Source organism: Hylobates moloch, unplaced genomic scaffold (assembly GCF_009828535.3).
Source record: "Hylobates moloch isolate HMO894 unplaced genomic scaffold, HMol_V3 SCAFFOLD_5, whole genome shotgun sequence".
Classification (NCBI taxonomy): domain Eukaryota; kingdom Metazoa; phylum Chordata; class Mammalia; order Primates; family Hylobatidae; genus Hylobates; species Hylobates moloch.
In genome coordinates, this window is record NW_026652280.1 from 64,997,749 (window position 1) to 65,010,891 (window position 13,143).

The 13,143-nt window shown below is 38.0% G+C and overlaps 1 protein-coding gene across 11 annotated transcripts in view; it reads right to left on the reverse strand.

Moving 5' to 3' along the window:
- Positions 1-13,143, reverse strand: part of L3MBTL4 (L3MBTL histone methyl-lysine binding protein 4) — a 484,756-nt gene that overhangs the window by 300,501 nt on the left and 171,112 nt on the right. For all 11 annotated transcript variants that reach the window (XM_058438625.1, XM_032152774.2, XM_058438624.1 and 8 more), the window contains 2 exons: positions 2,890-2,994; positions 1,691-1,826 (listed from right to left, as the gene is read on the reverse strand). In XM_058438625.1, the coding sequence (XP_058294608.1) occupies positions 1,691-1,826; positions 2,890-2,994 (241 nt within the window). The remainder of the gene's footprint in view (positions 1-1,690; positions 1,827-2,889; positions 2,995-13,143) is intronic.

Consider the following 13,143-nt stretch of genomic DNA (forward strand, 5'->3'; position numbering starts at 1 on the left):
TTTTTTGTCCTTGCGATAGTTTACTGAGAATGATGTTTTCCAGTTTCGTCCACATTTTCTTAATCCAGTCTATTGTTGTTGGACATTTGGGTTGGTTCCAAGTCTTTGCTATTGTGAATAGTGCCGCAATAAACATATGTGTGCATGTGTCTTTATAGCAGCATGATTTATACTCCTTTGGGTATATACCCAGTAATGGGATGGCTGGGTCAAATGGTATTTCTAGTTCTAGATCCCTGAGGAATCGCCACACTGACTTCCACAATGGTTGAACTAGTTTACAGGGATGCCCTCTCTCACCGCTCCTATTCAACATAGTGCTGGAAGTTCTGGCCAGAGCAATCAGGCAGGAGAAGGAAATAAAGGGTATTCAATTAGGAAAAGAGGAAGTCAAACTGTCCCTGTTTGCAGATGACATGATTGTATATCTAGAAAATCCCATTGTCTCAGCCCAAAATCTCCTTAAGCTGATTAGCAACTTCAGCAAAGTCTCAGGATACAAAATCAATGTACAAAAATCACAAGCATTCTTGTACACCAATCACAGACAAACAGAGAGCCAAATCATGAGTGAACTCCCATTCACAATTGCTTCAAAGAGAATAAAATACCTAGGAATCCAACTTACAAGGGATGTGAAGGGCCTGCTCCTGTTATTCTCTTGGATGGCTTACCCAGACACCACACTGCTTCCACACTCATTTCACCGACGTCTCTTTGGAACATTATGCCCACAGAGAGGCCTTTCTCCCCCATGCTGTCTGAAAGAGTGTCCCTGCAACCACCGCCATTATCCTTCTCCTCTGAAATGAAGCCCCGTGGAGATAGAGACATTGCTTTACTTGCTGTTGGCCCTCAGTGCCTCACGTGGTAAGGACTCCATAAATACCTACTGAATGAACGAGCCTGTAGCCTGTCACCAGCTTCCTCGAAACCAGCAACCTCAAGGGACTCTGCCATCAGCCTCAGGGGAGGATCCCAAGGGACACCCTGAGTGGATAACTAGGAATAAAGGACCGTATACTGACTCCAGAAGTTGCCACAGTCATCGAACAGTCTGACATCCAAGCCAGAGACAGTGTACAGAAGTTTGCTGTGCAAAGATACGAGCCCATCAGCACCATCCTTGACCACATCCCCACCTCACTTGCACACAGCAAATCGAAAAGGTTTTGGTCACATCTGCCTGGCCCAGATTCCTCTAGCACATAACAAAACAATGATATTTTTCATTCCCATCAAAAGAAAATAGTGATTTTTTTCATGGTTCTTTGTTTTCCGTGATTCCTAAGTCTGAAACAAGTTATTTGCAGTGAACCAAGTTTCCTCACCTTGCAGTATCGTTGATTAGATATTTCATTTCAACCATGATTTAAATATTAGTCTCCACTCCTTATAAGGTTTAATAAACTTTATCTAAAATGAAATAAAATGCTTTCATAATATTTTATTTCTGCCCTCTGTACATTAGCAGAATATTTGACCTAAATAGTCATTTATGCTTTTCTTTAAAGATATTTACTTCTAAAAATGGTACCATTATAGTCTTACTACTCTTTGTGGAACACAATTTCATTTTGGAAATCAATCCACACCAGGATCTCTTGTTAGAATTTCATAAAATATTGTTAAAATATAAGTGAAATATCAATTGATTCTCTTTCCAGTTGGTAAATGTACCCTGGCTTACCCTTAGGGATGTGCAATTCATGTTTGGTCTTTTCACACCACCCTACTGGATGAATGTCAGGGGAACCAGCATTGGTCCAAAAATCATAGCAACTTAAATAACCATCAAAATGAAGTCTTAGACGGTAACCACAAACCTGCAAGATAGAAAGTTTACCATCATTCGTTAAGTGTCATATATTTGGAGTAGACACAAAATTCACAAAATATTCATATATTTTGTCAGTACTATCAACATATAAGAGCCAACCCTTCTATCCAAATGTTTCCATTAAAGAACAAATTTATGGATGACCTCTGATTAAGACAAAATGGTAATGAAATTAGACCCTGTCTTACAGGTATATAGTGCATTCTGCAAAAGCAGTGACCCTTGTACCCAATCTAGGACTCTGAGGGTCAGTTTATGTATTCATTAATTTACTGGTTTACTTATTAATTCAATACCTGTCAAATATTCCCTTCAGCAACCCTATCTTCTGCCCTCTGGCCTGGATTCATATTCCAAGACAGTGTAAGCTAAAGTACAAAGCAAAACTAAAATAGGCATGGCTTTGTTTCAACTCTAACATATGTATCCAGCATACTCAATAAAGAGAATAATAAAATGGTCTGAGAAATACATCCTCTAGACATGTGGTACAACTTTAATAGCTATAATCAATCAGTAAAGTAAATAAATGTGACTTATGTTCAATGCTATCAGAAATATAAAGATCTTTTATTGATTTAATAATATGTTTAGTAAGTATTACATTTTATAAGCCATTCATCAAGAGCTCTCCACTCTAAATAATTTTCATAAAGTGAATGTATTTATATAAATATATAATTCATATGCATTAATATTATTCATACACATTTCTCATTAGTTCAGCTAAAATGTGACTAAGTATGTCTCTGTTAATAGGTTAAAAAAAAAACACTGGGATTCACAGATTGTTATCAACCTCAAGTGAAAATTATTTACCAATTAAGTCAAGAATAAATGCTAGTTGATGAAGGACTTACTAGAAAATTCATCTTCAGAGAAGGAAAAAAATTCACTAAGAAACATAGTTTCACCCATCGCTGACTAAAATAAATCCATAATGCACTGGAACTTGTTCATAATAAATATCAAACAAATTTGTTATTTTCTAGAAAATTATCTTTCTGTCACTAGGCAATTAGCCCAAGACAGTAAACACCACCTCTTACCTCTGCTACAGAAAGCACACAGAATACAGATGGATGTCGGGGATCAATGCCTTCTAATCTCATTCCAATCTGAAAACCATTTTCATGCTCTGGAAAGGACTGATCCTACAAAATTTCATGACATTAACATTAGCCACTGAGATTTCATCACAGTTTTATATTAAAATATTTGGTGTCACCTCTAGGTGAAGTCTAAAACAACTGAACTCATAGAAACAGAGAGTAGAATGGTGTCTACCAGAGGCTGGAAGTTGAGGGAATGGGGAGATGCTGGTCAAAGGGTACAAAGTGGCAGTTAGAAAGGAGGAATAAATGGTAAGTATTTAAGGTGATGGATGTGTGAGTATGCTTGATTCAATCATTCCACACTGTGTACATACAGCATAACATCACTGTCTACCTCAGGATTACATATGATTATAATTTGTCAAAAACATAAATCAAATAAGATTTTTTTTTTGAGATGGACTCTTGCTGGAGTGTATTGGCATGATCTTGGCTCACTGCAACCTCCACCTCCCGGGTTCAAGTGATTCTCCTGCCTCAGCCTCCCTAACAGCTGGGATTACATACTGTGCCCAGCTAATTTTTGCAGTTTTAGTAGAGACGGGGTTTCACCGTCTTGGCTAGGCTGGTCTTGAACTCCTGACCTCGTGATCTACCCGCCTTGGCCTCCCAAAGTGCTATGATTACAGGCCACCATGCCCAGCCCAAATAAGAATTTTTTGAAAGAATTAACTGTATAGTTTAGAAGCTCAGTGATGTGGCTAAAGATGGAAGACTGTTCTTATATGTAGTTAGTGCTCAAGGATGGTTTCATTATGTTAATATGCTTTGAAATAGTACCTCCATGAAGTTGTGTGTCCTATGAACTTCCCATTTATTCCTTTTGCCCATTTTTCCTTCCTGTACCCTGGATAACATCACTTTATTATATGGATTACCTACTCACAGTCTGTGACTTGGCTTTTACTGTGTTTACAGTGACTTTGTTGCAGATAAACTTATAATTTTAATGTAGTAAAATATACCAGTTATTTTCTATACATTCTACATACCCAGCCTATGAAATCCTTAACTCTGAAGCTACATAGGTATTTTCCTTTTTTTTTTTTTTTTCTGAGACAAGGTCTCACTCTGTCACCCAGACTGGAGTGCAGTGACATGATCTAAGCTCACTGCAACCTCCGCCTCCCAGGTTCAAGCAATTCTCCTGCCTCAGCCTCCCAAGTAGCTGGGATTACAAGTGCGCACCACTACGGCCTGGCTAATTTTTGTATTTTTAGTAGTGACGGGGTTTCACCATGCTGGCCAGGCTGGTCTTGAACTCCTGACCTCAAATGATCCACCCTCCTGAGCCTCCCAAAGTGCTAGGATTATAGGTGTGAGCCACTGCACCTGTCCCTAGTATTTTTTAAGAACTGTTGAAGTTTCTTTCTTCATATTTAAATTTTGTAGTACAACTGAAATTGAGTTTTCTATGGTGTCAGGTAGAGGCCTACTTTTTTCACATGGAAAACAAATCATTCAAGAAAAGTGTTTTGAATAGTCCACACTTGAATTGATCGGCAAAGTCAGCTCTGTCATATCTGGTTTCTACATACTTGTAGGTCTTATTTCTGACCCCTCTCTTATGTTTCATTGACTTATTTGCTTATATCACACAGTTTTATTTGCTTATAATGAGTCTTTCTATTTAGAAAGCAATCATTTCCATATTAAGTTTTTTAAATTCAGAAACTTGTTTTCTCTCCCATTTGATCTAATCATTTTTATCTGTCAAAAGTGTTTTAGAATTTTCACATAAAACTGCCAAAATACTTTGCTATATTTATTTTTAGATACCTTTGAATGTTTATTGCTATTTTTACTGTAACATTTTCACAGCAGACTCCATAATTTGCTCCAATTCATCATTATTTTCTTTTATTATTATTATTATTATACTTTAGGTTTTAGGGTACATGTGCACAGTGTGCAGGTTTGTTACATATGTATCCATGTGCCGTGTTGGTTTGCTGCACCCATTAACTTGTCATTTAGCATTAGGTATATCTCCTAACGCTGTCCCTCCCCGCTCCCCACAACCCACAACAGTCCCCAGAGTGTGATGTTCCCCTTCCTGTGTCCACGAGTTCTCATTGTTCAATTCCCACCTATGAGTGAGAACATGCGGTGTCTGGTTTTTTGTCCTTGCGATAGTTTACTGAGAATGATGTTTTCCAGTTTCATCCATGTCCCTACAAAGGACATGAACTCATCATTTTTTATGGCTGCATAGTATTCCATGGTGTATATGTGCCACATTTTCTTAATCCAGTCTATCGTTGTTGGACATTTGGGTTGGTTCCAACTCTTTGCTATTGTGAATAGTGCCGCAACAAACATACGTGTGCATGTGTCTTTATAGCAGCATGATTTATAGTCCTTTGGGTATATACCCAGTAATGGGATGGCTGGGTCAAATGGTATTTCTAGTTCTAGATCCCTGAGGAATCGCCACACTGACTTCCACAATGGTTGAACTAGTTTACAGTCCCACCAACAGTGTCAAAGTGTTCCTATTTCTCCAGCACCTGTTGTTTCCTGACTTTTTAATGATGGCCATTCTAACTGGTGTGAGATGGTATCTCATTGTGGTTTTGATTTGCATTTCTCTGATGGCCAGTGATGATGAGCATTTTTTCATGTGTTTTTTGGCTGCATAAATGTCTTCTTTTGAGAAGTGTCTGTTCATGTCCTTCGCCCACTTTTTGATGGGGTTGTTTGTTTTTTCTTGTAAATTTGTTGGAGTTCATTGTAGATTCTGGATATTAGCCCTTTGTCAGATGAGTAGGTTGCAAAAATTTTCTCCCATTCTGTAGGTTGCCTGTTCACTCTGATGGTAGTTTCTTTTGCTGTGCAGAAGCTCTTTAGTTTAATGAGATCCCATTTGTCAATTTTGGCTTTTGTTGCCATTGCTTTTGGTGTTTTAGACATGAAGTCCTTGCCCACGCCTATGTCCTGAATGGTATTGCCTAGGCTTTCTTCTAGGGTTTTTATGGTTTTAGGTCTAACATGTAAGTCTTTAATCCATGTTGAATTAATTTTTGTATAAGGTGTAAGGAAGGGATCCAGTTTCAGCTTTCTACATATGGCTAGCCAGTTTTCCCAGCACCATTTATTAAATAGGGAATCCTTTCCCCATTGCTTGTTTTTGTCAGGTTTGTCAAAGATCAGATAGTTGAAGATATGCGGCGTTATTTCTGAGGGCTCTGTTCTGTTCCATTGATCTATGTCTCTGTTGTGGTACCAGTACCATGCTGTTTTGGTTACTGTAGCCTTGTAGTATAGTTTGAAGTCAGGTAGCGTGATGCCTCCAGCTTTGTTCTTTTGGCTTAGGATTGACTTGGCGATGCGGGCTCTTTTTTGGTTCCATATGATCTTTAAAGTAGTTTTTTCCAATTCTGTGAAGAAAGTCATTGGTAGCTTGATGGGGATAGTTGAATCTATAAATTACCTTGGGCAGTATGGCCATTTTCACAATACTGATTCTTCCAACCCATGAGCACGGAATGTTCTTCCATTTGTTTGTATCCTCTTTTATTTCATTGAGCAGTGGTTTGTAGTTCTCCTTGAAGAGGTCCTTCACATCCCTTGTAAGTTGGATTCCTAGGTATTTTATTCTCTTTGAAGCAATTGTGAATGGGAGTTCATTCATGATTTGGCTCACTGTTTCTCTGTGATTGGTGTACAAGAATGCTTGTGATTTTTGTACATTGATTTTGTATCCTGAGACTTTGCTGAAGTTGCTTATCAGCTTAAGGAGATTTTGGGCTGAGACAAAGTTCTGGCCAGGGCAATCAGGCAGGAGAAGGAAATAAAGGGTATTCAATTAGGAAAAGAGGAAGTCAAATTGTCCCTGTTTGCAGATGACATGATTGTATATCTAGAAAACCCCATTGTTTCATCATTATTTTCTTTAAGCATACAGTTTTGAACAGATTCAGCATTACTAGTCAGCTTATTGTTAATTGCAAATAATCATATACTAATGGAAAATGATGACTAGAACCTAGATCTATTAGATCTAGAGCTGCATTTCATCACTAATTATATTATTATTTAATATTGCTTAACATCTGAATGCCTATTTTGCGGTTAAAATTTATTCTTTTTAAAAATTATTCCAGGGGCCGGGAACAGTGGCTCATGCCGGTAATCCTAGCACTTTGGGAGGCCAAGGCAGGTGGATCACCTGAGGTCAGGAGTTCGAGACCAGCCTGGCCAACATGGCAATACCCCATCTCTACTAAAAATACAAGAATTAGCCAGGTGTGATGATGCGTGCCTGTAATCCCAGCTACTCTGGAGGTGAGGCAGGAGAATCACCTGAACCCAAGAGACGGAGGTTGCAGTGAGCCAAGACTGGGCCACTGTACTCCAGCCTGGACGACAGAGTGAGACTCCAACTAAAAAAAAAAAAAATTATTCCACTGGGAAATTTAAAAGTTGCAACAACAAGACAGTGTAGAGAGCACATGCATAGACAGCCTTTGCCTAGATTCACTCATTGTTACATTTCACCTGCTTTGCTTTACCATTTGTACTTACTCTATCTCTCATAAGTCTCTGTGAGCATATACATAGATAGAGAAACATATGGACATAAATTTTTTTCTGAACATTTTGAAGGCCCTTTACCCCAAAATAATTTTCCCTAAGAGTAGTGTATTTTCCCTAAGAATAGAACATTCTCTTACAAAACCATAACTCAGTTATTAACTTCTGTAAATTTAACATTTATACAATACTTTTTCTAATCTTCCATTCATATTCCAATTTTGTCCATTTATCCAACAATATGCTTCCCAACATTCACCCCCACACACCGCCTGCAAAGCAGGAGCCAGTCTAGGGTCGGATGTTATGAGTTGACGAGGCTCTTCAGTCTTCCTTAATCAGAAACTTTTCCCACACCGTGTCATTGTCTTGCATAGCACAGACATGTTTTTAAGAATGCAGACTTTCCCCTCCTCTGATCTTTTTTTTTTTTTTTTTTTTTTTAGATGGAGTCTCGCTCTGTCACCCAGGCTGGAGTGCAATGGTGCCATCTCAGCTCACTGCAACCTCCAGCTCCCAGGTTCAAGCGATTCTCCTGCCTCAGCATCCCAAGTAGCTGGGATTACAGGCGTGTGCCACCATGCCTGGCTAATTTTTTTTTTTTTTTTTGTATTTTTTCAGTAGAGACAGGGTCTCACCATGTTGGCCAGGCTGGTCTAGAACTCCTGTCCTCAAGTGATCCACCCACCTTGGCCTCCCAAAGTTCTGGGATTACAGGCCCTTCCTCTGATTTTTTGACTAGAACATTCCTCATTTTGGGTCTGTCTGATGCTTCCTCAAGATTTGATTCAGGTAGTACATTTTTTTGCCAGAATACTTCATGGATGTGTTGTGCCCTTCTCAGGGTATCACATCCAGAGGCACATGATGTCTCTCTGTCCCTCACTGGTGATGGTAGTTTTGATCATTCAATCACAGTGTTGTCCCATTTCTTCACTAGTTACATACAAAATGCACATATACATACATTCATACATAGAGATGTACACATGTATACCCATACAAACATACATATATATTTTATAAATCATAAGTTCAAACAGATATGTCTAAGTCTAATCCCTCCTCAAAAGGTTTGTTCTGCCCTCCTGCATCCACTTTGTGTTTCTCCTTGAACAAAGTTGACACATTTACTTATTTACCAAATCCTACAGGGTCTCTTACCATTTCAGAGCTGTTTTACCCATACTGTCATAATAAGAAAACCTATTTTAAAAGTTCAAGATTTCTTTGCAATTTTCCCTCCCTCCTGTGTCATCCAAGAATGGAGTATATAGTTAAAAACTGCGTTCATGAACTACTTGGGTTCCTATTTGTTCTCTCTTCAGTAAAGTTACAATATCCATTTGAAATACAACTGAGTTCAAATTTGTTCAATTTGCTTTCAGTTCTTAATGATTTTTTAAATATGTAGAATATTAACATGCTTCCAAAAGTTAAAATTAGCAAAAGTTACTCTCTTCCTCCCATATTCTATCCACCACATTTCCTCACATCACCTCGCAGAGGTCACCAACTTCACTGTTTTCTGGTTTATGCTTCCGAAACTTCTTTTTGTAAAGATAAGCAGTTATATGTAGGTTTTTCTTATTTCCCCTTCTTTCTCACACAAAAGGCAGCATACTACACATGCTCTTTTGCATGTGGCTTTTTGCATTACTAATGTCTCTTGGAAACCACTCCACGTCTGTTCCCAACTATTACGCACTCTTTTTCACAGCTGCATTGTACTCCACTGTGTATAGGTACACAGCTCATTCAACCTTCTTCTATACTTGGATGCAAGCCTTTTTTATGTAAGCATGAAATAATTTTAAAGCCTATGAATTGGCTTGTAAAATATTGTTAAATTTTTCTTGCATTCTGAGATCATTTTAGAAGCTTCTAAGGAAAAACTTAAAAGATGACAAACCCCAAAATGAAATGGCAAGAATGAATGATTTCTCAGGAATATTTTATTTCTACAAAAATAAATGTCATGTGTGTGTTTAACTCTCCCAGCCTTATTCTCACATCTACTATGTTTTCCAGCAGATTGTATTTAACAAGTTTTGTGTGACTACCTCCTGTTCACTGCTTTGAAATTTCTCAGTTAACTTCAAAAGTGCCATACACATATACAAATACACATGCACACAACGCTGACAAAATGCAAAGAAGAAGGTAGATCACAGGGAGAGAATATTACTAATGCTGAGAGGAAACTTAAGAAGCCATAGAAACTGAAAGAACATTGTTCATGTTTTAACAAAACTGAAACCCTACAAAATTAGGGGTGGGGAGGAAACAGTGTTATTTTGAGCAAACTATATCGTCTTATCACACATGATTGATAAATTTGAGACATTGACAATACTTCCCAGCCAGAAGTGAAGATGATCAATGTTACTCTTGTCAGCCTTTCAAATTGGTTTCCCAATGGAACATTTGGGAGCTTTCTATAATGTCGCAAGTAACATTACATAGCTAAAACCGACTCAGCATTTCTTGGAGGGTTTCAAATAAAAAATAAAACGTTCATTTTAACAATCTGAAAGGCAACATTTAGTGAGAAATATCACTGCCTTTCATCAGTCTCTCTTCTCTGTTCAATGGTTTATTCATGACAGATTTTAAAAATTTTTTGCTTTTTAAAAATCTTATGTTTAATTAATATAATTGATACTGTGCTTATAAGATTATATTTTATGGTAAGAAAGGATAACTAGAATCACATACTTAAAGCAAACAATAGGCCCATTAAATTGAGTCATAAAAAATCGTAAGGTTCAGAGACCTGGAAAAACTTACAGATCGACTCAAGCCCAGAAGGGTGAATAAACTTTCTCTAGGTCACACAGCCAGTTTAGTAGCCAAGTACAACTAAGGACCTGCGTCTTGTGAAAACCTGCCAGCTGTGTGTTCCACATAAAGGGACAGAAGTGGCAACTAAACAGGCAAAACGAAACCTGGCTAGAGGCCATGGAAGGCCCCAACGATGTTTCCAAAGAAGAGCCAGTGCTCTTGAGTACAAAAGTTAAGGTGTTTTGCTTCGTCATTTTCTTTTCCCAAACAGCCACAAAATAACATTTTCTCATATGAAATTGATTTATTTTGTCACTAATAAAGGAAAAGAAACATTATTCAAAGTTCCACACCTCTTGACAAAAGCAGGTACAAATTATATACTATTATTTAAAATGCTTGTAAAATGAGCCATAACATGAGGAAAAAAAAAAAAAAACACCACCACCATGCCTAGAGAAACTGAAGACAAGCTACTGGTGAAATTCCTAAAAGCAATAATTATTATATGTGTGTGCCATCCACTCCACATTATGAGACGGAATAGATGATGCTTTGTCATGATTATTTTGTGAACCACAATAGAGTGGGGAAGGCCTGCGGCCATCAGTGCTAGCAAAGCATCAGCTAGGGGTGTATCACAGAAGAGTGCTCAAGTGATATAAATGCAAGATTCCAACTGAATGCCCCTCGATATTCTATTTTATTCAAAGGCACAGGTAGGCAGTCAACAATATTTTCCTTATTTTAATTCAGCATTGAGAAAGGTGGGGGAAATTGGGCCTGCAATCAAATCCTGGCCACCGAGGCACATGTTTTAATATGCTATACAAAGAACTGGGCAAGGACCTCAGGCCACTAATTTCTAAACCTTCACACAATGGCTCTCAAAGGGAAAGATGTTCACAGGAGGAATTTTATATGCAGATGACAAAAACAAAATTTCTTACTACACAAAGGCCTTTGCCATGAATTCAGCAGCCTGCTCAAATGGTTTATCTCAGCAACATCTTCCACATCTAAAATTGTTCCAATGTGTCCCTTGGGGGACAAAATGTCACTATTTTAAATTTGAAGGGTGAGATATGAGGAAGTCTTACATAGGTGAACTGTGATATAAACAGCTTGACCACAGAGAATTTCACTCTTTGACAAAATTTGATGACTTTCTTCACTCAATGGAAAAAAAAATCAATCATGTTATCAGTAATGTCAAAAATAATTCAAATGCTACAGAAGAGAACATGAAGAATGAAGAAGTATTTTCCAAGATGAATACAACCAAAGAGAAAGTTAGGAAGGCCCTTGCAGGCTTCGTTAAAGTAGGGAGAACCAACCTGCCAGGTTTTGAGTGTGAGAGTCTTGTCGACTCTGCATTTGATGAAGCAAAAGGAATCTGAGTTTATGTTTGGTCTGAATAAACAGCATGATTGAGAACTGTATGAGAAACCACCAAACACTTGCTGTTGTAGCCAGAAACCTAGAATGGTTAGATACAATTTTCTCAGTAAGAGAAAGGAAGAATATAAGATTGAGAAGGAATAGTTACAGAGCCTCAGCCATCCTTTATCAAGTCATACATAAATGCCTTTTAACATTGCGCCAGATACTGTTTTAAGTACTTACAAATATTAACACATTAAATCATCATAAAAACCCTATGCAGTAAGTGTTATTATGCACATTTTACAGATGATATGCCCAGGGCCACAATGTAAGTGTATCTGGCTTTCCTGTTTGAGTGATTGGTCAGGATGCTAGAACATTACCAAAAGTCATAAGCATCATCATCCCCCTTGCTAATTAAAGACTTCATAATTTTTAACTTTTTATTTCATAATTATAAATATAATAAATGTTTCAAATATCTAAAATTGGTGGTCGAATATGTACCACCTATGGCCATTAAGTTATCCCCAGCTGCCAAAAGTGTGAATACAGTGCCATGGGGAGTCTATAAAAGGCACTCCTAAATGTGGGGATTTAATATAAATAAAGGTGGCTCTGCAGACTGCAGAGCAAAGAAGATGGCATCAGAACACATGACTACCAATTTGGAAAGAACAGTTAAGGCAGATTCCCACCACAATATCATACACAAAAAATACTTTTAGATGGAGAGGTAATAGACATGACCATGGAATACAATGCAGCTGTTTAAAAAAAGCAAAACAGGCCACGCACTGTGGCTCATGCCTGCAATCCCAGCACTTTGGGAGGCCGAGGTGGGTGGCTCACCTGAGGTCAGGAGTTCAAGAAGAGCCTGGCCAACATGGCTAAACCCCATCTCTACTAAAAATACAAAAAATTAGCCGGGAATGGTGGTGGGCACCTGTAATCCCAGCTACTTGGGAGGCTGAGGCAGAAGAATTGCTTGAACCTGGGAGGCAGAGGTTGCAGTGAGCCAAGTTCGCAACACTGCACTCCAGCCTCAGTGACAGAGCAAGACTCTGTCTCAAAAAAAGGAAAAAAGCAAGACACATCACTGGATCTGCCGAGGCAGAATGACAGCCATAATCAATATCAAGCAAGTGTTAGATAAGCATATGGTGTGTTGTCATTTTTTATCAAAAGAAAAAACACCAAACAGCTATTTATATAAACGTGATTTACATATCTACATCACTACATATATACAAATCTAGAAAGATTTACATCAGATTATTTTGAATGGTTCATCTAGAGAGGAGAACAGACAGAGAGAGACCCCTTTATTTTTATACCCTTCTGTCTTGTTAAAAATGTTAAATGACATAGTAATTCTTAAAAAATCAACACATACACATAATCAAGTGATGGTGACACTAAATGAGCAGGCAGGATGCAGGCCATGATAAAACTCATATGTCCTGCTAAGAAAATTTTATT